The sequence below is a fragment of the Bombina bombina genome, chromosome 2 (assembly GCF_027579735.1).
Source record: "Bombina bombina isolate aBomBom1 chromosome 2, aBomBom1.pri, whole genome shotgun sequence".
NCBI classification, from domain to species: domain Eukaryota; kingdom Metazoa; phylum Chordata; class Amphibia; order Anura; family Bombinatoridae; genus Bombina; species Bombina bombina.
The window spans coordinates 1,063,474,299-1,063,496,490 of NC_069500.1; the positions used below are offsets into that span (position 1 = coordinate 1,063,474,299).

General features: G+C 41.5%; 1 protein-coding gene across 1 annotated transcript in view; it reads right to left on the reverse strand.

Moving 5' to 3' along the window:
* Positions 1 to 3,239: 3,239 nt before the first annotated feature.
* LOC128650031 (histone-lysine N-methyltransferase SETD7) overlaps positions 3,240 to 22,192 on the reverse strand; it is a 107,992-nt gene continuing 89,039 nt past the window's right edge. The window contains exons 7-8 of the mRNA XM_053703686.1: positions 16,443 to 16,600; positions 3,240 to 3,716 (exon numbers count right to left, since the gene is read on the reverse strand). Coding sequence (XP_053559661.1) covers positions 3,536 to 3,716; positions 16,443 to 16,600 — 339 coding nt within the window. The 3' untranslated portion in view covers positions 3,240 to 3,535. The remainder of the gene's footprint in view (positions 3,717 to 16,442; positions 16,601 to 22,192) is intronic.

The following is a 22,192-nucleotide window of genomic DNA, read 5'->3' on the forward strand; positions in this document are numbered from 1 at the left end:
GAATAAACAACAAACAAGGAAGATGTTTGTCTGAAATCCTTTGTAGCCTCTAAATAGAATTTTAGAGCACGAACTACATCCAAATTGTGCAACAAACGTTCCTTCTTTGAAACTGGATTCGGACACAAAGAAGGCACGACTATCTCCTGGTTAATATTTTTGTTAGAAACAACTTTCGGAAGAAAACCAGGTTTAGTACGCAAAACCACCTTATCTGCATGGAACACCAGATAAGGAGGAGAACACTGCAGAGCAGATAACTCTGAAACTCTTCTAGCAGAAGAAATTGCAACCAAAAACAAAACTTTCCAAGATAATAACTTGATATCAACGGAATGTAGGGGTTCAAACGGAACCCCCTGAAGAACTGAAAGAACTAAATTAAGACTCCAAGGAGGAGTCAAAGGTTTGTAAACAGGCTTGATTCTAACCAGAGCCTGAACAAAAGCTTGAACATCTGGCACAGCCGCCAGCTTTTTGTGAAGTAAAACAGATAAAGCATTTAAACACCAAAAAACTCTAAGCCATCTCCGTGGAGATGTTGCCTGTACAACGGCAAAGAGAATGACTGGGGAAGGCGGAGCCTAGGAGGGATCATGTGACCAGCTTTGCTGGGCTCTTTGCCATTTCCTGTTGGGGAAGAGAATATCCCACAAGTAAGGATGACGCCGTGGACCGGACACACCTATGTTGGAGAAATACAATTTAGCAAAGGATTGCCCCCATTAGCAATGGATAACTAACCCTTAAACAGCAGAAAAAAAAAAAAGTACAGAAAATAAACGTTTTTTATCACAGTCAAAACACAATCTCACAGGTCTGCTGTGAGTGATTACCTCCCTCAAAATAATTTTTGAAGACCCTTGAGCTCTGTAGAGACGATCCGGATCATGCAGGGAAGAAAACAGACTTGTGACTGAATTTCTGATGCGTAGTAAAAGCGCCAAAATAGGCCCCTCCCCCTCACACACAACAGTGAGGGAGATCAGTAAACTGTCTTAAATTAAATAAAACGACAGCCAAGTGGAAAAAAACAGTGCCCAAAACAATTTTTCACCCAGTACCTCAGATAAATAAACGATTTAACATGCCAGCAAAACGTTTAACATCAAATAAAATGAAGTATCATTAGAAAGCCTGCTGCTAGTCGTTCCCACTGCAAGTTAGGCTAAAAGTTTTATGTATACAGTATTATCCCAGTGAAGTGCCATTCCCCAGAATACTGAAGTGTAAATATACATACATGACAGCCTGATACCAGTTGCTACTACTGCATTTAAGGCTGAACTTACATTATATCGGTATTGGCAGTATTTTCTCAGTCAATTCCATTCCTCAGAAAATAATATACTGCTACATACCTCTTTGCAGGTGAACCTGCCCGCTGTCCCCTGATCTGAAGTTTACCTCACTCCTCAGATGGCCGAGAACAGCAAAATGATCTTAACTACGCCGGCTAAAATCATACAAAAACTCAGGTAGATTCTTCTTCAAATTCTACCTGAGAAGGAACAACACACTCCGGTGCTGTTTTAAAATAAACTTTTGATTGAAGGTATAAAAACTAAGTATAATCACCACAGTCCTCTCACACATCCTATCTATTAGTTGGGTGCAAGAGAATGACTGGGTGACGTAGAGGGGAGGAGCTATATAGCAGCTCTGCTTGGGTGATCCTCTTGCACTTCCTGTTGGGGAGGAGTTAATATCCCAGAAGTAATGATGACCCGTGGACTGACCACACTTAACAGGAGAAAGCACAATCTTACACAGATAGATTGCCAAGGTGCTCCGCAAACCACAATACAAAAGTTCTCCACAAATGCAGGCACTCACTGGTCTTGGTTAAAACAAGATGATTTATTTAATTCATTAAAAAGCTATTCATGACGTTTCGGTACATTCCTGTACCTTTATCAAATGTTACCGCTATACTAACAAAAAATTAAAACCTCCTGACAAACTTACCTACATCTTACTCCTAAATACCCCCAGTGTTCACTGAATAGCCGCCACAATGCTGTGATTTCTTATGCAATATGATTTGTCATTTTATACAGTGATCTATCATCAGTGGTGTTAATTTGTAATATAGCTAAGTTTAGCGATTAGTCACACCAGAGGTTATTGGTTTTATTATTGTACACTTAATGATAACGATCGTTGCTGCTGCACTTTTCATATACAGATGCCTTAGAGCTGTGACATATGATTCCTTGAGTCTAAAATTGATATATTGCTAGGATCGCATCCATGTACAGAGGCAGGACAGCAACAATCTAATAGCTTTCATATGAATAGCCGTACGGGCCGGTTGTTTAACGGAGGTTGCTATGGCAACTTTGGCATTTCAGTGATGACGCTGCGCATAGTGATGCGCATTGATGACGTCAGACGCCTACTCCGTCGACGGCATTGTGGCGGCTATTCAGTGAACACTGGGGGTATTTAGGAGTAAGATGTAGGTAAGTTTGTCAGGAGGTTTTAATTTTTTGTTAGTATAGCAGTAACATTTGATAAAGGTACAGGAATGTACCGAAACGTCATGGATACCTTGTTAATGAATTAAATAAATCATCTTGTTTTAACCAAGACCAGTGAGTGCCTGCATTTGTGGAGAACTTTTGTATTGTGGTTTGGGGAGCACCTTGGCAATCTATCTGTGTAAGATTGTGCTTTCCTTAACTTGGAAAATATATATATATATATATATATATATATATAATATATATGCAGCCACCAATCAACAGCTAGAACCTAGGTTCTCCGCTACTCCTGAGCTTGCCTAGATAAACCTTTCAACAAAGTACAAAAAGAGAAGGAAGCAAATTAAATAAGTAAATTGGAAAGTTGTTCAAAATTGTATTCTCTATCTGAATCATGAAAGCATTTTTTTGGGTTGCATGTCCCTTTAAGCTAAATTAATTTGCAGGTTGCTTTATGGTCATCAGAATCCTTCACTTTAGTCCATAATTTTAACAGATGAGAGACTTAGAAATAACCCCTATCACATTCTACTAACATGATGTAGAATATTATGAGTTAAAGATTCAGTAGACTAGATATATCCTCCAAAGCTGAAGGATTTTGCCATTACTAAATGCACAAGAAATTTACAGTTCAACTGTAATAATAATAAAAAAAATATATATAAAACGTTCTTTTAGTGTGACACAATATATAAGTTAATTTGTAACATATATACACAAAACCCTTACATTGAAAATATATAAACAATATAATTATCCAGTGAGTTTTATTTCCATTTGGCATTTGTAAAAGAAAAAAACAAAACGATAAATAAAATTCTGCTGTCACACTGATTTGCCTAAGTGTTAAATGGAATTTCCATTGTCAAAGTCCTAAACATTTGATACTGGACTAGTCAGGCCTAATATGCTAAAATAACATTTCAGGCTAATTAGGTTTTCCGGTAATGTTTATTAGTTTCCAGATGTCCTATCTTCTGTAGAAATATAATGCATAGATCATTTTACCCAAATTCCCCCCAAGCCCTGTAAAAAGTAGCTGCTGTTCACTTCTTCTGGGTCACTTGAAACTCCATGAGTTGCTGCTGGTACCATTCTGGTGCCTCAGGTCCATTCTTTTCTGAAGAGTTGTGGTCATAACCATAGGCCACAGTCAGCTCCTCATCTGGTTCTACAGCCATTATTGTCCGGATACACTTTATGGAACCAAAGCGAGGGTGGGTAAACCTAAAACACCAGAAGGTGCACATTTTAAAGTTATCTTTAAAAAAAAAAAAAAAAAAAAGTAAACTAAAAGTAAAAATTAAATGTTCATGATTTAGGTAGAACATGCAATTTTAAACAACTTTCAAATTTGCTACCATTACTTTCTGAGGCATCAACTCCTACTGAGCATGTGCAAGTCTGTGATTAGCTGATGGCTGTGATAGAAGTGGCAGGGAAATGGAAAGACATTTTCTAACTTGTCAAAAAAATATCTCATTTGAAATTCAGAGTAAGTGTTATTGTATTTTCTTTTTATTATGCATTTTTATTAAGCATTATTGAACAGAGAAATGTTTTCTAAAAGTGTCACATTGCACTCCAATTTGTAAAACATATTGGGCACCCCTGTTTATAAAGCCTGCGGGATTGCTGGTGTGTAACAGTAATCTAAGCCACTGTGTTTTGCTATTGAAGAAATTAATGAATCTGACACTTATAATGCATCAAATAAAAAGCATGATTTAGAAATATAAAGCACTGGCTGCATAATCTGTGTATAAAGGGACACTGTATTCAAACATGTTCTCTATTACATCTGAAAGATTTACAAACCTTTTACTATTCTTGAAAAAAAAAAAAAAAAAAAAAGGAAGATGTCCCTTCGCTGTAGAAAGTAACAATTTCTAGGGGAATTATCATATGAGCCAGAGGGCAATATATTCCTAGATATCCATTAAACACATACATACACTTCTTGTTAGTTTTACTTTAAATTTAAACTGCTTTTATTTGATGGGACATAACACATATTGTAATTAAAATACTTTTCTGTAGAACTGCAATACTGACTGGGTGTAAAAACTTTGTGAAAACATTAATACCTTGCTTGCTTCAATTATTTTTCAATGGCCAAACTCTCCCAAACATTTGCCTTACTTGGAGGAGCCAATTCGGACTTGCTAATGGAGTAGATAAGTACCATTTATTTAAAAGGAGGGAGGTCCGATCAAAACCAACTATATTTGGCGCCAAAGATTAAAGTCAGCCGTGCACGTGACGACGATAACGTCACTTCTGGTATGCCATTATTGACGTACCGTCACTCCTTTTAAATAAACACAGTAGATCTAGCCTCATTATGTCTTGAGAAAGGCCCTTGTATAGGGCTGAAACGCGTAGACGTTATTCCGCAGCAGGATTTGCGAGCCTATTTATCTTTCCAGGATCGTTTGTTTGGGTGAGTCTATTACCTATAGAACCCGCAAGCAACTGCAGTTTGTATAGGTTTTTTCCCTCTTTTTCTTTTATTTAGGTTTTCATCTATATCCGGATAATACAAACATAGGATAACCTTGGAACAGGATACACCTATTTGTTTCACCATCATTGCACCCATTGGTCACCACATTTGGGACTCTCTAATTTGTTAAATATCATTAGGACCATAAGTGTTGGCCCATGGACGTTTATACTTGTTACGGTACCAACAGTGTACCAAGGGTTAATACCAGGGAACAACGTCCTGCATAGGGAATCAGCAATTCTGGGCACGGGTAGTCACAGAGTTAACATCAGCGGGACCCATAGGAGCGTAGGCAGAAACAAGGGGGGCCAAGTCATTTCCAAGAAGAACATCAGCAGGTAAGTCCTTCTTGACCCCCACATTCACAGGTCTAGCGCCCACTCCCCAATCCAAATGTACCCTGGCAACAGGTAGGCTGAACACATCGCCCCCTGCTACCCTCACAGCCACAGTGTCTCCAGTGTACTGTTTCTCAGACACCAAGTTCTTTTGAAGCAAGGTCATGGTAGCACCAGTATCCCGTAGACCACTGACCTTCTTCCCATTCACTTTAACCAGCTGCCGGTTATTCCGGTGGGCAGCTTGCACAAGGTCTGCCTCATGTAGGATGCTCCAGCATTCTTGCGCCTCTACGTAGTGGGCCGCAGGCTGAGGATTACGTGGGATTCCGCCGGCGGGTCTTCTCCAGGACTGCGCTTGGTTCGCTGCGTTTAGGGGACACTCTGGTCTTTTGTGCCCTAGTTGCTTACATCTAAAGCACCGAATAGGTTGTGAGTAGCACCGCAGGGCTCTCTGAGGGTAGTTCGTGGCCGGAGGCAGTGTGGTATAGTGGTGCGCCGGGGTTTGGTAACTGGCAGCTGCTGGGGTGACTGGGGGTCTGTACTCCACTCTAGCAGGGGGCTTAGTGGTAGCAGTGTCCAGTTTGCGGGCATCCGTATACTCATCTGCCAAGCGAGCTGCTTCCTGCAGGGTGGAGGGTTTACGGTCCCGAACCCACTCTCGAACTCCTGCGGGTAATTTGTCGAAGCAATGTTCCAACAGGAATAGCTGCAGCACCTCTTCCCCAGATATGGCTTGGCACCCCGCTATCCAGTGAGCTGCTGTGCGGTGCACCTTACATGCCCACTCAAGGTAGGAATCTCCAGCTAATTTAACAGTGTCTCTGAACCGTCTCCGGTATGCCTCCGGTGTAACCGCATACTTGGAGAGCAGAGCCTCTTTTACAGTATTATAATCCCTGACTTCCTCATCTGGAATGGCCCGAAAAGCCTCTCTGGCCCGGCCGGATAATTTTCCAGATAATATCGTGACCCAGTCCTCTGCGGGTACCTTGTGTAGTGCACATTGCCTCTCAAAATCCGCAAGGTACCCATCAATCTCTCCTTCTGTTTCCAGGAAGTTTTTAAAAGCTGCAAAATTTACTTTTCTCTTTTCCATCTTAGTCAGTATTGTAATAATCCCCCTCTTCCTGAGGTTACTGGCTTGTGTAGTTGCTCTTCTGGGCGATAAGGTTCATTCCGTCGCTGCCACCAATGTTACGGTACCAACAGTGTACCAAGGGTTAATACCAGGGAACAACGTCCTGCATAGGGAATCAGCAATTCACAAACCAGCCAGTTTTCAGGTTTAAACAGAATATCTCCTTTATTTGAAGGCAGCACACAGATTTATACACCCTGGCTTCAGGTTACAAAGGGCATTGGTTTAACAGTAAAGCAAACATATGAACAATGCATCAAACCTCTAACAATTGTCTATTCACAGGTAAAACAGATTAACATATTAAGTTAATTAACTAGGGAAGAACGTTTACTCAGACAATCTGATGTTGGGCAGTCTAGTTAACATAATTACACAAAACACAATCAGTTTACCCAGACAGACTCCTGAGACACAATCAGATCTGAAACATACATAGAATACATCTTATTAGAGAATATAGGAACAGTTCTTATTAGCTATAAAGTCTTTTATGCCCACTTGGCTTATAGAGTCACAATTGCTCCCACAAGGGGCACTCACACCCTGTACCCATCCTGTATTTATGGATACAGGGTGACATAGACATAAGACAGAGTTATGAAAGTACATGGGGTGTCCAGCATATAAAATTCCATATTTCCATGCAGTCTCTGGGTATCCTTAAGCCCATGTACCTCCAGCCCAAAGAATGTTCCATAACAGGCCCTCCAATGTACAGTGGCGAGATTGGTTTTGTCACAATACTTACTAATTTTTAGAGATCTTTCTTTTTTTTTTTTTTAGTTGTTTTAGTTTATTAGTGTGCCGGCACTCTCTTAGTGGCCATAAGCCAATTTTTATATCATTCTTTATATTATTATTTCTGTATTTTTTCTTATTTGTAAAATTTTGCATAGTTCACATTATCTGTCATTTAATCAAGGTATTTTTTGACACATTATCCGAATTGTATATTTCTTTTATTCTCTGATGATATATCTTATATGAACTCTTCTAGATTATATTGTATTCTTCCTGGCATATACCAGTGTGGACCTTTTATTAAATTTTTATCCGTGTACATTATTTTTAATTTTATCCTCATACTAGTATTCTATGATATATTGTATTCTTACATTTTATCGTATCTTGAGAGATTGCTCTCTATAAATAAAAATATATAGGTTTTACTAACTATTTGACTTATTGATCTGAGTTTATTCGTCTACCTGTTTAATTGGTATAGTAATTTTGTCCCCATAAGCACTTTTGACATTGTTTGGTTATTCCAGTTGGCTCTGCCACCTTCTTTTTAAAGAAACCTGTGTAATACTTTAGCCTTTGGCGCTCCTATACATTACAACTGCTATTATCCAAGAATCTGTTAGGGACTCTTTTATAGTGAGCTTGTATTCCATCTAGGCGCCAGTTACTATATTATTTTTGAGTGTCTTGAATTTTTCCTCTATCCCACCCTCAGCTAACAAGTTTGGGGCTTAAAATTTATATGGCTTTTTTTTAAAACTATGTTTTGTAGTGTGCTAAAAAATGTGAAAAAATAGAAGTTTTATATTTTGAACAATATTTTGTAAACATCATTGTTTTTAAAGGTATATATCTATATATCTATCTATATCTATCTATCTATATCTATCTATATATATATATAAATATTAAAAAACAAAATTATGCTTACCTGATATCGTGGGGAGGAGAGTCCACTGCTTCATTCATCACTTGTGGGAAATAAGAACCTGGCCACCAGGAGGAGGCAAAGACACCCCAGCCAAAGGCTTAAATACCTCCCCCACTTCCCTCATCCCCCAGTCATTCTGCCAAGGGAACAAGGAACAACTTTTCTCGCCGAAGCAAAAACGTCAAATTTGTAAAATTTTGCAAAAGTATGTAAGGATGACCAGGTAGCTGCCTTACAAATCTGCTCCATAGAAGCCTCATTCTTAAAGGCCCAAGAAGAGGCCACATCTCTAGTCGAGTGAGCCGTAATCCTCTGAGGAGGCTTGTGTCCCACTGTCTCATAAGCCAGACGGATCATACTCCTCATCCAAAAAGATAGAGAAGTTGCAGAGGCCCTCTGCATCTTCCAGAATACACAACGAATAAGGACGACGTCTGTCTGAACTCCTTCGTGGCTTGAAGATAAAACTTCAAGGCCCGAACCACATAAAGATTATGAAGTAACCTTTCCTTTGAAGAGGATGGGTTAGGACACAAGGAAGGAACCACTATTTCCTGGTTAATGTTATGACAACACTACCTTAGGAAGAAATCCCATTCCGGTTCGCAGAACGGCTTTGTCAGCATGAAAAAACAAGTAAGGAGGCTCAAATTGTAAGGCCACCAAATCAGAGACTCGGCGTGCCGAAGCAATAGCCAATAACAACAGGACCTTCCATGAAAGAATCTTAATGTCCAGAGCATGCATAGACTCAAACGGAGCCCTCTGCAATACCTTAAGCACCAAGTTTAAGCTCCAGGGAGAAGCCGGATTCCTGAAAACCGGTCTCATCCTAACCAGAGCCTGAACAAAGGACTCAATATCAGGAAGCTCCGCGAGCTTCTTGCGCAACAGTACGGATAAAGCCGAGATCTGTCCCCTCAGGGAACTGGCGGCAAGACCCTTATCAAGACCATCCTGGACAAAGGCTAAAATCCTGGATACCTTGACCTTGTGCCAAGGGTATCTTCGTTCCTCACACCAGGACAAGTAGGTCCTCCACACCTTGTGGTAGATGCATCTAGTGACCAGCTTCCTGGCCTGGACGAGAGTGTCGATCACTCTCTCCGAAAAACCTCTCTTGGCTAAGACTTGGCATTCAATCTCCACGCAGTTAGCCTCAGAGAATCGAGATTTTGATATAGAAAAAGACCTTGAACTAGCAGGTCCTTGCAACAAGGTAACTTCCACGATGGATAAGACAACATCGCCACTAGATCAGCAAACCACGTCCTTCGCTGAAGCTTGCTCCTGCTTGATGCGGGCCACTACTCGAGGTAGAAGAGGCAACGGTCAAAATATGTAGATTAGGTTGAAGTTCCAGGGTACTGCCAAGGCGTCTATTAGTTCCGCTTGGGGATCCCTGGATCATGACCCATATATGGGTAGCTTGCAATTGAGTCTGGACGGCATGAGATCTATTTCCGGCGTCCCCCAACTGCTGCAGATCTCCGCAAACATCTCGGGGTGGAGAGACCATTCCTCTGGATGAAACGTCTGTTTAGAAAATCCGCTTCCCAGTTGTCCACACCCGGGGGTGGATCGCTGAGAGTGAACAATTGTGAGTCTCTGCCCATTCCAGAATCTGAGATACTTCTCTCATTGCTAGGGAGCTTCTTGTCCCCTCCCTGGTGGTTTATATAAGCCACGAGTTGATGTTGTTCCATTGGAATCTGAAGAATTGGGACGACCCCAGAGGGGGCCAAGCCCTCCGAGCATTGAAAATCGCTGGAAGTTCCAGAATGTTTTATAGGTAGGCTTGATTCCTCTCGAGTCCATCTGCCTTGTGCCTTTCTGGCACCCTAAACAGCTCCACAACCTGATAAACTCACATCCGTGGTTACAATCTCCCAGGAAGGTCTCAGGAAAGAAGTTCCCTGGGAAAACTGCACCGGTCGGGTCCTACAAGACAGGGATTCCCTCACCGGTCTATCCAGAGATATCTGTTGGGACAAGTCTGAATGATCGCTGTTCCTTTGTCTCAACATGCACAGCTGCAGAGGTCTAAAATGAAACCTGGTGAATGGAATGACCTCTATGCTGGATACCATAAGCCAGATTACCTCCATACATCTGGTCACAGATGTCCTGGAGGATGCCTGCAGGGCTAGACAGTTGGACGCCAGCTTGCAACGTCTCTGGTCTGTCAGGAATATCTTCATTGCAGAAGAATCTATTATCTTACCCAGGAACGCCACCCTGTTGCTGGGGACCAATTAACTCTTCCCTTAGTTTATCTTCCACCCATGGGATCGAAGTAGGAGAGCTCTCGAATGATCCTCGGCCAGACAAAAGAATGGAGCCTGGACCAAGATATCGTCCAGATACGGAGCCACTGCAATTCCTCTGGCTCTCGCTACTGCGAGAAGAGCTCCCGGAACCTTTGTAAAGACTCTTGGGGCTGTCGCCAGACCAAATCGGAAGGGCCACAAACTGGAAGTGCTGGTCCAGGAAGGCGAACCTTAGGAATTTTAAATGATCCTTGTGGATTGGAACATGAAGGTAAGCATCCTTCAGGTCTATAGTCATCATGAATTGCCCCTCTTGAACCAGGGGCAGAATTTACCTGATCGTCTCCATCTTGAACGATGGGACTGACAAAAACTTGTTTAGGGCCTTTAGGTCCAGGATTAGACGAAATGTGCCCTCCTTCTTTGGGACCACGAAAAGGTTTGAATAATACCCCAGACCTCTTTCTACATGAGGAACTGGGACGATTACCCTGAGAGATGAGAGATCCCTCACACACCCCAGGAAGGCTTCTCTCTTTTCTGGTTTTGAAGAGATGTTTGACAGGAGGAACCTGCCTCTGGGCGGATACAATTGAAACCTATCCTGTACCCCTGGGCGACGACCTCCAGGACCCAAGGGTCTGTAACGTCTCCCCTCCAGGCCCCCACAAAAAGAGATAGTCTGCCCCCTACCTGGTCCAAGGACGGGTCGAGGGGCCGCCCCTTCATGCCGACTTTGACTCGGTGAGCTTCTTGTTCGGCTTGGACTTATTCCAAGAGTTTGCTGGCTTCCAAGATCCCTTGGATTGCTCAGATTTTGCGAAAGGCTGCTGGCGCTGAGACTTGTCTGCACGAAAGGGACGAAAAGTAGATCCCTTAGGTTTGGCTTTCTTATCCTGAGGTAAGAAGGCGCCCTTGCCATCCGTGACTGTAGATATAATAGAATCCAGGCCTGGGCAAAACAAAAAAAACTTTCCCCTTGAATGGAAGGGAAAGCAAGTAGGACTTAGATGTACTGTTAGCAGACCACGATTTTAGCCACAGAGCCCTGCATGCTAAAACAGAAAATCCTGACGTCTAAGCATTCAGGCGAATAATCTGCATCACAAATGAACAAATGCGCTACCCTTAAGGCTTTGATTTGATCCAAAATCTCCTTGAGGGGGGTCTCCACCTCGACCATTGCTGCTAGTGCGTCACACCAATAGGTAGCCACTGCAGCGACAGCCGCCAGTTGGAAAAGGAACCCTGTCAGTTGGAACATCTTCAGCAACATGGACTCCATCTTTTTATCCATGGGTTCTTTAAAAGAGGAGCTATCCTCAAGCGGAATGGTCGTTCTCTTAGCGAGCGTGGAGATAGCACCATCCACCTTAGGGACAGTTCCCCACAGTTCAAGCTGCACATCTGGAACGGGGTAAAGCTTCTTAAAAGACGACGAGGGAGAAAAGGGTGAACCTAGTTTCTCTCATTCATTTTTAATAATGTTCGCCATTTTGATAGGAACCGGGAAGGCCTGGGGACACTACTGTCCTGGTAAACCCTATCCAATTTAGGAATCGAAGGTTCCTCCAGTAGCTTCGGTTCCGGAACCTTCAGCGTAGCAAACACTTCTTTAAGCAAGAAACGCAAATGCTCCGTCTTAAATTTGAAATCTGGTTCCTCCATGGACGGAAGCCTAGAAGTAGCCGATTCTGACTCAGAAGCGACATCCTCCAACAAGTCGGAATTGTCCTCCTCCGCGGATAATCAGTCCGAGATAGCCAGCGGAGTCAAATACCCCTGAAACGAATAGCTGTGCCGTACCTTCTGCTTAGTAGGACGAGGCATCGCATTTATGGCCGCAGAGACCGCCGTCTGCAATTGATTGGCGAAATCTGGAAGCCAAAAGGGCCCCATCCCACAGGAGGGTTAGTAGTGCCCTGGGGAACTGCTTGTGTAATCGGAGATGCTTGTAGGGAACGCACCGCGCCGGACGGAGAACCCTCAGAGGTGGACGGCTCGGTTGTACTAAATACCTTTTTCTTTTTGGAAGGAGTAATGTTGTCACAACATGTGGAACAGAGCTGTAACGGCTGTTCCACCGGAACCTCCTTACAGTATACACAGTTAGTAGAGTGGCCGGGGCACTCACCACCTCCTATGACCCGGACTACAAGAAACAGCTTTCGTCTCCTCCGAACACAGGTTGAGAAAGAGGAAGTTACTGAGGCCACACCCGGTCACATGGAGTGCCATGCAGGACCGCCCCTGCACTGATTGAGAGACACGCCAAAAAGGCCCGCCTCAATCTCTCTTTAATTGTTCCACACTGACAGAGCCTCATCTCACACAAGTGGAGCAAAAAAACACAAACATTATTATGTATATTAAAAATCCCCCCTGTTCCATAACCTCCTTCCGAGGGTAATACCCTAGATTCTATACAGATAAAAGGAGTCCCACTGTGACCCTGTCTTCTTGCTTTATCACATATACATACATATATATATATATATATATATATATATATATATATATATATATATATATATATATATAAAATGAAACGATCTTACCAGAATCAATGCCGTGGAACAGGAACACGGCCCTTCAAGTGTGACAGGTTAGTAGCGTCTCTTCTGACATGGACTTGAGAGAATAAAAGCAGGCAGCGAAACTTGTCAACACTGATTGCTTAAGGAGCTGTTAATAGCCCTTCATCTCCAGACCCATGCTCTCACTGAGAGGCTGACAGGACTACTTAAAACTCCAGTCCCATTGCTTAGAGTATTACCCCCCATAAGAGACTACTCCGAATCTTCTGACACTTCTCTGCCAACCTCCTGTGACGAAAGGCAAAGAATGACTGGGGGATGAGGGGAGTGGGGGAGGTATTTAAGCTTTTGGCTGGGGTGTCTTTGCCTCCTCCTGGTGGCCAGGTTCTTATTTCCCACAAGTGATGAATGAAGCAGTGGACTCTCCTCCCCTTTAGATGGAAATAAAAAATAAAGACGATATGTCTTTCAAAAAAGAAATGTTTCTCAAAAAAAGATATGTCTTTCAAATAAAGATGGGTTTTTGATATCATATTTCTATAGTATTTCACTTCAATATTTTTTAGAGTTAACTATACACACGACTTAATCACCACTAAAAAAGTTTTTGTTGCAAATACGAACTGCTCGTGATTTTTTTTATATATATATATATATATATATATATATATATATTTTTTTTTTGCATAATCTTTCATGTAAATATTTCATGTACAATTTTTTCTTGTATTATCTCTGGTATATAGATCTACTGCACAATCTAAATGCTTTTACTCCAATCCTCATTAGTTCTAACATTCATCAAAATCGAACAAAATGTGGAGGTATCTTCAAACATATAAGGAATGCTGATTAAACTGTGAAAAATCATGGTAAAACAAAGTCATATGACTTTCTTTCATCTAACCACATGACCCTCTCTGATCCAATCACAGAGAACCACAGTGTATTTAAATTCATGAAAGACCACAATGAGCATCTTGATAAAGGCCTGACTAGGCTGAAACGCGTAGAAATTTGCTCATAACTTGTGAAAATAAGTAGTAGGTAAGGTGGTTGAGACCAACTCTAATTCACAGAGTTGTTTTTCTCTTGGAAATACCATCATACCCATGATCTACTTTCTTATGTCCAGCACTGGAATCTGAATAATATGGACGCTGTTACAAACTTTACTTGCAATACATCTGCTTGACTTACATATGCGGTAGGTGCGGTGCATTGAGCCACTTTAATATAAGAATTGACTCTATATGCGTAATTCCCACCCATGACCCACATTTGTTAAAAGCAGTCTGATTCATTTTAACTTCAAAGAAACGAAGTTTGTCGTTACCTACCATTACTCCTGCAATTTGACCTCCTGACTGGAACAGGCCCACAGCACGGGACATCCAGCAAATAGGGCTGTGAAAGTGTCTTTGAAATTTAACTCTCAGTCATTGGATACAAGCCAGAAGATTCTGCAAGTTTTTCGCTGTTTTATAAACAACGCAGAGGGAATCACCCAAGTTATACCTGCATTCATATAAACAGCTGGACCAAACACTCTAATCACTGGCCTGATTGTGTTAAGGACGGTAACATTGACTCTGTTTCAATTTTAACATTGTGTTATTTTGCAACATATATTTTTTCAGCTACTTACATCATTACACACTGATGTTTTACATTATATGTTGATCCTTATCCTATTTTAATTGTACTATTTTACTTTGTATCAGATGCCGGCATCGGTTATTGTAATACAAATATTTGTAATACATTTATAAACTTTTATTATAAGCTTGTGTAATCTACATTCCTTATAAAGTTTTTTACCTCTCATATGCTGTTTTTTACAGCGCGTTCCCATATCCCCTTGTTCTTTAATAAAAAATAAAGAGCAGGGTAAGTAACCAGATTGGAGTTGGTATAAATGACAGATCTCCCAGAGCAAGCGGCTAAATTTGTAGTTGTAAATTAGTTACATTACAGAAACTATTACAGGAATTGATGGCCAGTAAATTTATATATAAAAAAAATGTTTAATGTAGAAAAGTTAGATGCCCCAGAGCTCTCGACTAATATTTCAATAGTCTAGACCTAGATTACAAGTGGAGCACAAAAATGTTAGCGCTATTGTGCTTTAATTTCACTCAAGCAAAATCAACAGAGCTTCCATATGTGCTCATATATTACAAGTCAAGAGTTACCTTTTATTGCTCAAGCGATAGTCTAGGGCGAACTAACATCTGTATGTTGCTGTGTTTTATCCTGGACCTATTTAATGGTCGCATCAACCAGCTAATTTTATTGGCCACCCGGAGAAAATTTAACCCAATATTACTTTAAAATTAGCCAATTAAATTTTTGCATTGTTTAATTGCAGATTTTTAATGATAATTTGTGCAATAAATGTGTGCTTTAGATAGCAGAAAATGATATAATAATAAATAGTATTACACTGCCCCACCCAGCTGACAACGTTTTCTGTGTAGAACACTGGATAGGGATGGTGCACTAAATCGCTCACATAACGCACATCTATATGGGGGGGGAGTAATATGTTGAATATATCGAGCGCTAAGCTGAGGATGAGCTAAGCTGATAGTGCACAAGTAGTGGAGTTCTTCATGCAGTTCTGTGTTATACTATTAATAATGGATTACTTCAGGTCTTAATTTTACAGTGGTAATATTTAATGTGCTTCTGCGCATCACTTAACTCAACACTTGTAATACTAACCCAATGAGTGCGCTAATAGTGCTTCCTACAACATCTATTTAAAGTATAGGGTGCACTAAAAAAGTTTCAGCCACATTATGATGTTTTGGTTAAACTATTAAAACATCCACCTGTAATACCAGATTAGTAAACATTGTTATTTTACTTGCTGTCACTAAAGATAATCCTGAAAACCTGGCTTGTTAGGGAGGCCTGATTTGTAACTCTGGCCTCACGCTGATTTTGTTAAACAATGTGTTTTTTATGCTTGAAGCATTTCTCCAGTTTTTATTAAGTTATTTTTATTAAGTCAATCAGAAAATACTGACAATATTAGAAGTGGCAAAAAATTTACATTACTTAGTAACGTGAAGCATGCTATAATTAGCAATAAATATATAATATGTTGTAGACAAATCCAAGGCATACATTAACGGGCTCCCTACATTACACGGACAAAGATAATAAAATATCGACCAAACATTAAAAGGTGCAAAACCTACATAGCATAGAGTATGTATGATGAAATAAATTAAATGTATTTATTTGGGAAAAAGAACAGAGAAAAGAGAGAGAAAAAAGGGAGGAACCATGGGAAGTATAGAGCAAAATGAAATAAAGGGATGTGAAGAAAAAAAAACAGGAGAACATAAAAGATAAAAATTTACAGGCATTAAAAAAGGAAGGTAAGAAACTACAATAATTCATACAATAATTCAGCCCATCAAACAGGAGTTCTAAGAACAAGGTCTTGTAGAAAAGAGTAATACTTACGTATCATATATACAGTTAGGCGTGAAGGAATGGTTGGCTTTGTGTCCAAGGGATGCACAATATTTGGCAGTCTCATTGTATGGCTCTGGTACATCAATAACAGTTTCATCATCTAAAGATATTGTGCTGCCATTCATAGCCCAGTCTCTACTATCCACCTTAGGGTACAACAATGCAATATAAATTACATTTATTATTTATATCAAATTATTATAATGCAATAAGAAAAAAAATTCTACTTGTTTACAAAAATCTTTTTAGAAGGTTTAACTTTTTAGCAAATTTTATTATGAGTACTTGTTATTACTAGTCCACTCAATGTTAAAGATCATATACACAAATACATACACACACACACACACACACACGTAGTCATGGCGAAATATATTTGCACCCCTGCATTTGTCAGATAATGCACCACTTAGCCCAGAAAATTGTTGCAATTACAAATGTTTAGGCTTTCTTATGTTTATTTCTTTTGTTTGTATTGGTATGACACAAAAAAGTGGAGAGAAAAAGCCAAATCTGGCACATTCCACGCAAAACTCAAAAAAATGGACTGGACAAAATTATTGGCACCTTCTCAAAATTGTAAGAAATAAATGCATTCCAAGTTTGTGATGCTTCTGTAATTAATAATTCAACTCACCTGTATCAATTAACAGGTGCTGACAATACAGAAATCACACTGGCAACCAGTTAAAATGGTGAAAAATTTACTCAACCTTTCAGTTGTGTGTCTTTGTGTGCCACACTGAGCATGGATAAGAGAAAAAGCAGCAAATAATTGTCTGAGGATTTGAGAACAAAAATTGTGGAAAAGCATAGACAATCTCAAGGTTGCAAATCCATCTCCCGAGATCTTAATGTTTCATTGTCCACTGGGCACAACATTTTCAAGACGTTTACAGCCCATGGTACTGTAGCTAATCTCCCTGGATGTGCACGAAAGAGAAAAATCAATCAAAGATTGCAGCGAAGGATTGTTCGAATGGTGGATAAAGAACCTTGATCAACTTCCAGACAATATCAAGCTGACCTTCAGACACAGGGTACAAATGTGCCAGCTCGCACTATACGTCGCTATCTGAATGAAAAGGGACGCTATGGTAGGAGACCCAGGAGGACCCCACTGCAGATACAGAAACATAAAAAAGCCAGATTGAAGTTTGCCAAAACTTACCTGAGGAAGCCAAAATCCTTTGTGCTGTGGACAGACAAGACCAAATTACAACTTTTTGATAAAGCCCATTATTCTAATGTTTTCAGAAAAAGAAATTAGGCTTTTAAAGAAAAGAATACAGTCCCTACAGTCAAACATGGTGGAGGTTCACTGATGTTTTGGGGTTGCTTTGCTGTTTCAGGCACTGGATGTCTTGACTGTGCATGGCATTATGAAATCTGAAGACTACCAAAGAATTCTGTGGTGCAATGTAGGGCCCAGTGTCAGAAAGTTGAGGTCATGGGTCTTACAGCAAGACAATGACCCAAAGCACATGTCAAAAAGCACCCAGAAATGGTTTACGACAAAGCGCTGGAGAGTACTAAACTGGCCAGCAATGAGTCCAGATCTAAATCCCATATAGCACCTGTGGAGAGATCAAAAAACAGCAGTTGGGAAAAGGAACCCTTCCAATCTGAGAGACCTGGAGCAGTTGGCGAAAGAAGAGTGGTCCAAAATTCCAGTAGAGAGGTGTAAGGAACTCATTGATGGAAAAAAAAATAACTGCAATCAATTGCTTCCTGTAACCAAGGGGTGTGCTACCAAATATTAAATTGAGGGTGCTATTAATTTTGTTCAGTCCATCTTTTGAGTTTAGTGTGGAATGTGTCAGTTTTGGCTTTTTTTTTTCTCCACTTGCTTGTGTCATATCAATACAAACAAAAGAAATAAACATGAAAATGCCTAAACATTTGTAATTGCACAATTTTCTGGGCGAAGTGGTGCATTATCTGACAAAAATGCAGGCGTGCCATGATTTTTGATCATGTATGTATGTATGTATGAACACACATACATACATATATACACACACACACACACACATATATATACGAGAGAAGAAAAAAAAACTTTATCCCAAAGCAGGCATAGTAATCCTGATGCTTGTATTGTGCCTTTTTAAAAGGTAATGGTACAGACCCTTTATATAAAATAGCAAATTACTTATGAAAGAGCGATATAGGAGGATAACCATTTCCTCCTGTAAATAAAGGGAATTCAGCACTCTTAATATATCAAAACAATCTTATTTATAATCAAATATGATTCAAAGAAAATCTGTGTGACACACACAATAAAAGAAACAAAACAAATTAGACCCATACTGCACATACCCGAGTACAATGTAACCACTCAGCTAAAACTAGCTGCTATCCTAGGTGACAGACTAAACAGACATTCATAAGTGATAAACAAAAAAGCGTACAAATATACTGCTTTAGCACATAAATTGATACAGAGCTAAAATGCTGCACATTGCACAGGCTGTAGATATCAATAGGATTCAAAGTCCAGGATAATCCTCCCGGTATGTGACCGCAGCATTCGCAGCACTCTAGGTCAGTCCGGACTGGAAAGTTAATCCTTGATGTATAGGTGCAATGTTAGTGCCAATATGCAATTCACTTATGTGATCCTGTGTGGAGAGGCTTACCTTCCCCTCCTGAGACTCCCTTTCATGAGAGCTTGTGTACAAACGAGTGGCATAGTTGCGTCTTGTAACCCCTCCTGCTCCTCTGACGTCACTGTGTTTACTCAAACGATACAGATATGATGATTATAAGCCTTTCAAAAATTTTGCTGATACATGGGACATCTAGCTTCTGGGAGAGAGCGGCCGTCTACTTACCCCCAGAATGCTTTCCCCAGATCTTTTCAACACAATATCCAGCAAACAAAGTGACCGGCTATATTAGAGCCTCTGCTCCCATTGCCAAATAGGATCAACTTGAAAAAAGGTGCTCTGTACCTCACACTTATGGATGTAAAAGTCAGTATAGGAATAAGAATAAAAATGTCCAGACTAGAGTCTCTTGGTAAAGCATAAAGAAAAGGCCTTTGCCGACAACATATGTGTTTCACCCCACAGGCAATCTCATGCTGGGGCTTCGTCAGGGCTATAATCTCCTTAACTCAAAACAGCCTTTTTAAACCTGATGTGGCCCAACCTAGTTTCTGCAAGCTACCTGTTAGCTCTTAAAAGGACATTTTCCCTTTGCTCAATTACTTAGCTTTACATTAGTCATACTCCTTACATAAAAAGAAATAGGGATGATCTTCTCTATCAAAGTAAACAAAAAGATAACACCAGACAAATAAGATTAATTGCAACATATAAAAACCAATAGAAAAACCTCAGATATACACTTGAAAAAAATTCTCATATTCTGCATCTGGATGATAAGGTGAAAGAGGTGGTGGGAGATTATCCACTGCTTACAGCAAAAAGAGCTCCCAACTTGAAAAATAAATTGCTAAGAGATAAGTTTGAGAAAAGCCACTCTGCAGCAGGAAGAATAGGAGCATAAAAGGAAGCTTCCCATGCGGGAAATGTGTTAATTGTCCCTATATGGAAATGGGTCATAGATTCTTGGGCAATTGCAATAAAGAATTTGATATTTTTTTCTTCAACTGTGATTCAGTGGGGGTAGTATATTTATTGCACTGTGGTTGCCCCCGGTTTTACGTAGGAAAAACTAAACGCATCTGTAACGGTACCAACCGGATACCAAGGGTTAACACCAGGGAACAATGTCTTGCATAGGGAATCAGCAATTCACAACCCAGCCAGTTTTCAGGTTTTAAACAGAATGACTTTTATTAAGGCTCATATGCCCAGTATTTATGCAGGTCTGACCCCCCCCAGAAGGGGGGTTGAAAGAATGTTGTACATTAGATGGAGGGAACACGCCCTTTTACATGATACAATAGAATACCTTGCTCAAGCTGATAACAATTTAAACACAGACACACACTTGGCTTTCCTTATCATCTAGGGTCTGCTCTCTGAGGTTGATTAAACAATGGACTGTGTATCAATAACATTAATGACAGTGCACAATAGCTGAGGCTAAAGCTGAACACAGTTAACTCTTTCAGTGCTGACAGAAGGGTCTGTCACATCTACATAGCACAATATACAGCCTATAGACAACCTTTCTTATGTTATAGTCCAGAAGTGGCTAGGTTTGCCACAATGCTCCCCCAGAACCAAGCCGGCATACACAGTCTGATCCCAACGGATCGGCTTGGGGATGTCCGGGGCAACAACTTTCGGCTCAAGTAAGCTACGGGGTGTTCTCCGCCATCTGCTCCAACTTGGCTCAGTACTGCCCCCACCCCAAACATGGAAGCGTCTCTTCCCGGAGGGACTGGGCTTGGGTAGTCACAGGGTTAACATCAGCGGGATCCATGGGAGCATAGGCAGAAACAAGGGGGGCCAAGTCATTTCCAAGGAGAACATCAGCAGGTAAGTCCTTCTTGACCCCCACATTCACAAGTCTAGCGCCCACTCCCCAATCCAAATGTACCCTGGCAACAGGTAGGCGGAACACAGTGCCCCCTGCTACCCTCACAGCCACAGTGTCTCCAGTGTGCTGTTTCTCAGGCACCAAGTTCTCTTGAAGCAAGGTCATGGTAGCACCAGTATCCCGTAGACAACTGACCTCCTTCCCATTCACTTTAACCCGTTGCCGGTTATTCCGGTGGGCAGCTTGCACGGGGTCTGCTTCATGTAGGCTGCCCCAGCATTCTGGCGCCTCTACGTAGCGGGCCACAGGCTGAGGATTATGTGGGATTCCGCCAGCGGGTCTTCTCCAGGACTGTGCTTGATTCGCTGCGTTTAGGGGACACTCTGGTCTTTTGTGCCCTAGTTGCTTACATCCAAAGCACCGAATAGGTTGTGAGTAGCCCCGCGAATTGAACCGGGCTCTCTGAGGGTAGTTCGTGGCCGGAGGCCGTGTGGTATAGCGGTGCGCCGGGGGTTGGTAACTGGCAGCTGCTGGGGTGACTGGGGGTCTGTACTCCACTCTAGCAGTGGGCAATCGGTATACTGCTCCCCCTGCCCCTCGTACTGCCACGGATCCGCCAGTGGGTGCTGTATCCGGCACAAAATGGGGAGCTATCAGGGTTAAAGTAGCTCCCGAATCCCGAAGTCCCTGGACCGACATCACCTCATGCAGAATTCCCAGGGGTTCCTCGGCTTGGGTGCTCAACACCTCATGAGCGGCTGGCTCCGTTTGGTAATGGTGAGCAGCCGCCCTTGGGGCCAGGTTCTGTCTGACCTGGTTCCAAGCTTGTCTGCTCCGATTTTGGGTGCACTCACGTGCCATATGTCCCCACTGCTTGCAGGTGTGGCATTGTATATTAGCCCGTCCGTTGTTAGGCTGTAGTCCATGGTGCCTCCTGGCATCAAAATGCTGGTCTGCTAATCTGGCTGCTTCGGTTAAGGTGAGGGGTTTTCGATCTCTCACCCATTCTTGGGCTTCTGGGGACAAGCCGTTAAAGAATTGCTCCAACAGCATCAGTTGTCGCAATTCTTCCATGGTGGTAGCTTGGCTGGCCTGTATCCACCCCTGAGATGCTTGATCCAGCTTGTGGGCCCACTCTGCATGGGAATCTCTTTCTGGCTTGCGCAGGCCTCTAAACTTGCGCCGGTATGCCTCTGAGGTAATGGCATATCTTTCCAAGATCGCTCTCTTCACTTTAGCGTAATCCTTGCTGTCCTCCCTGGGTACAGCGCGATACG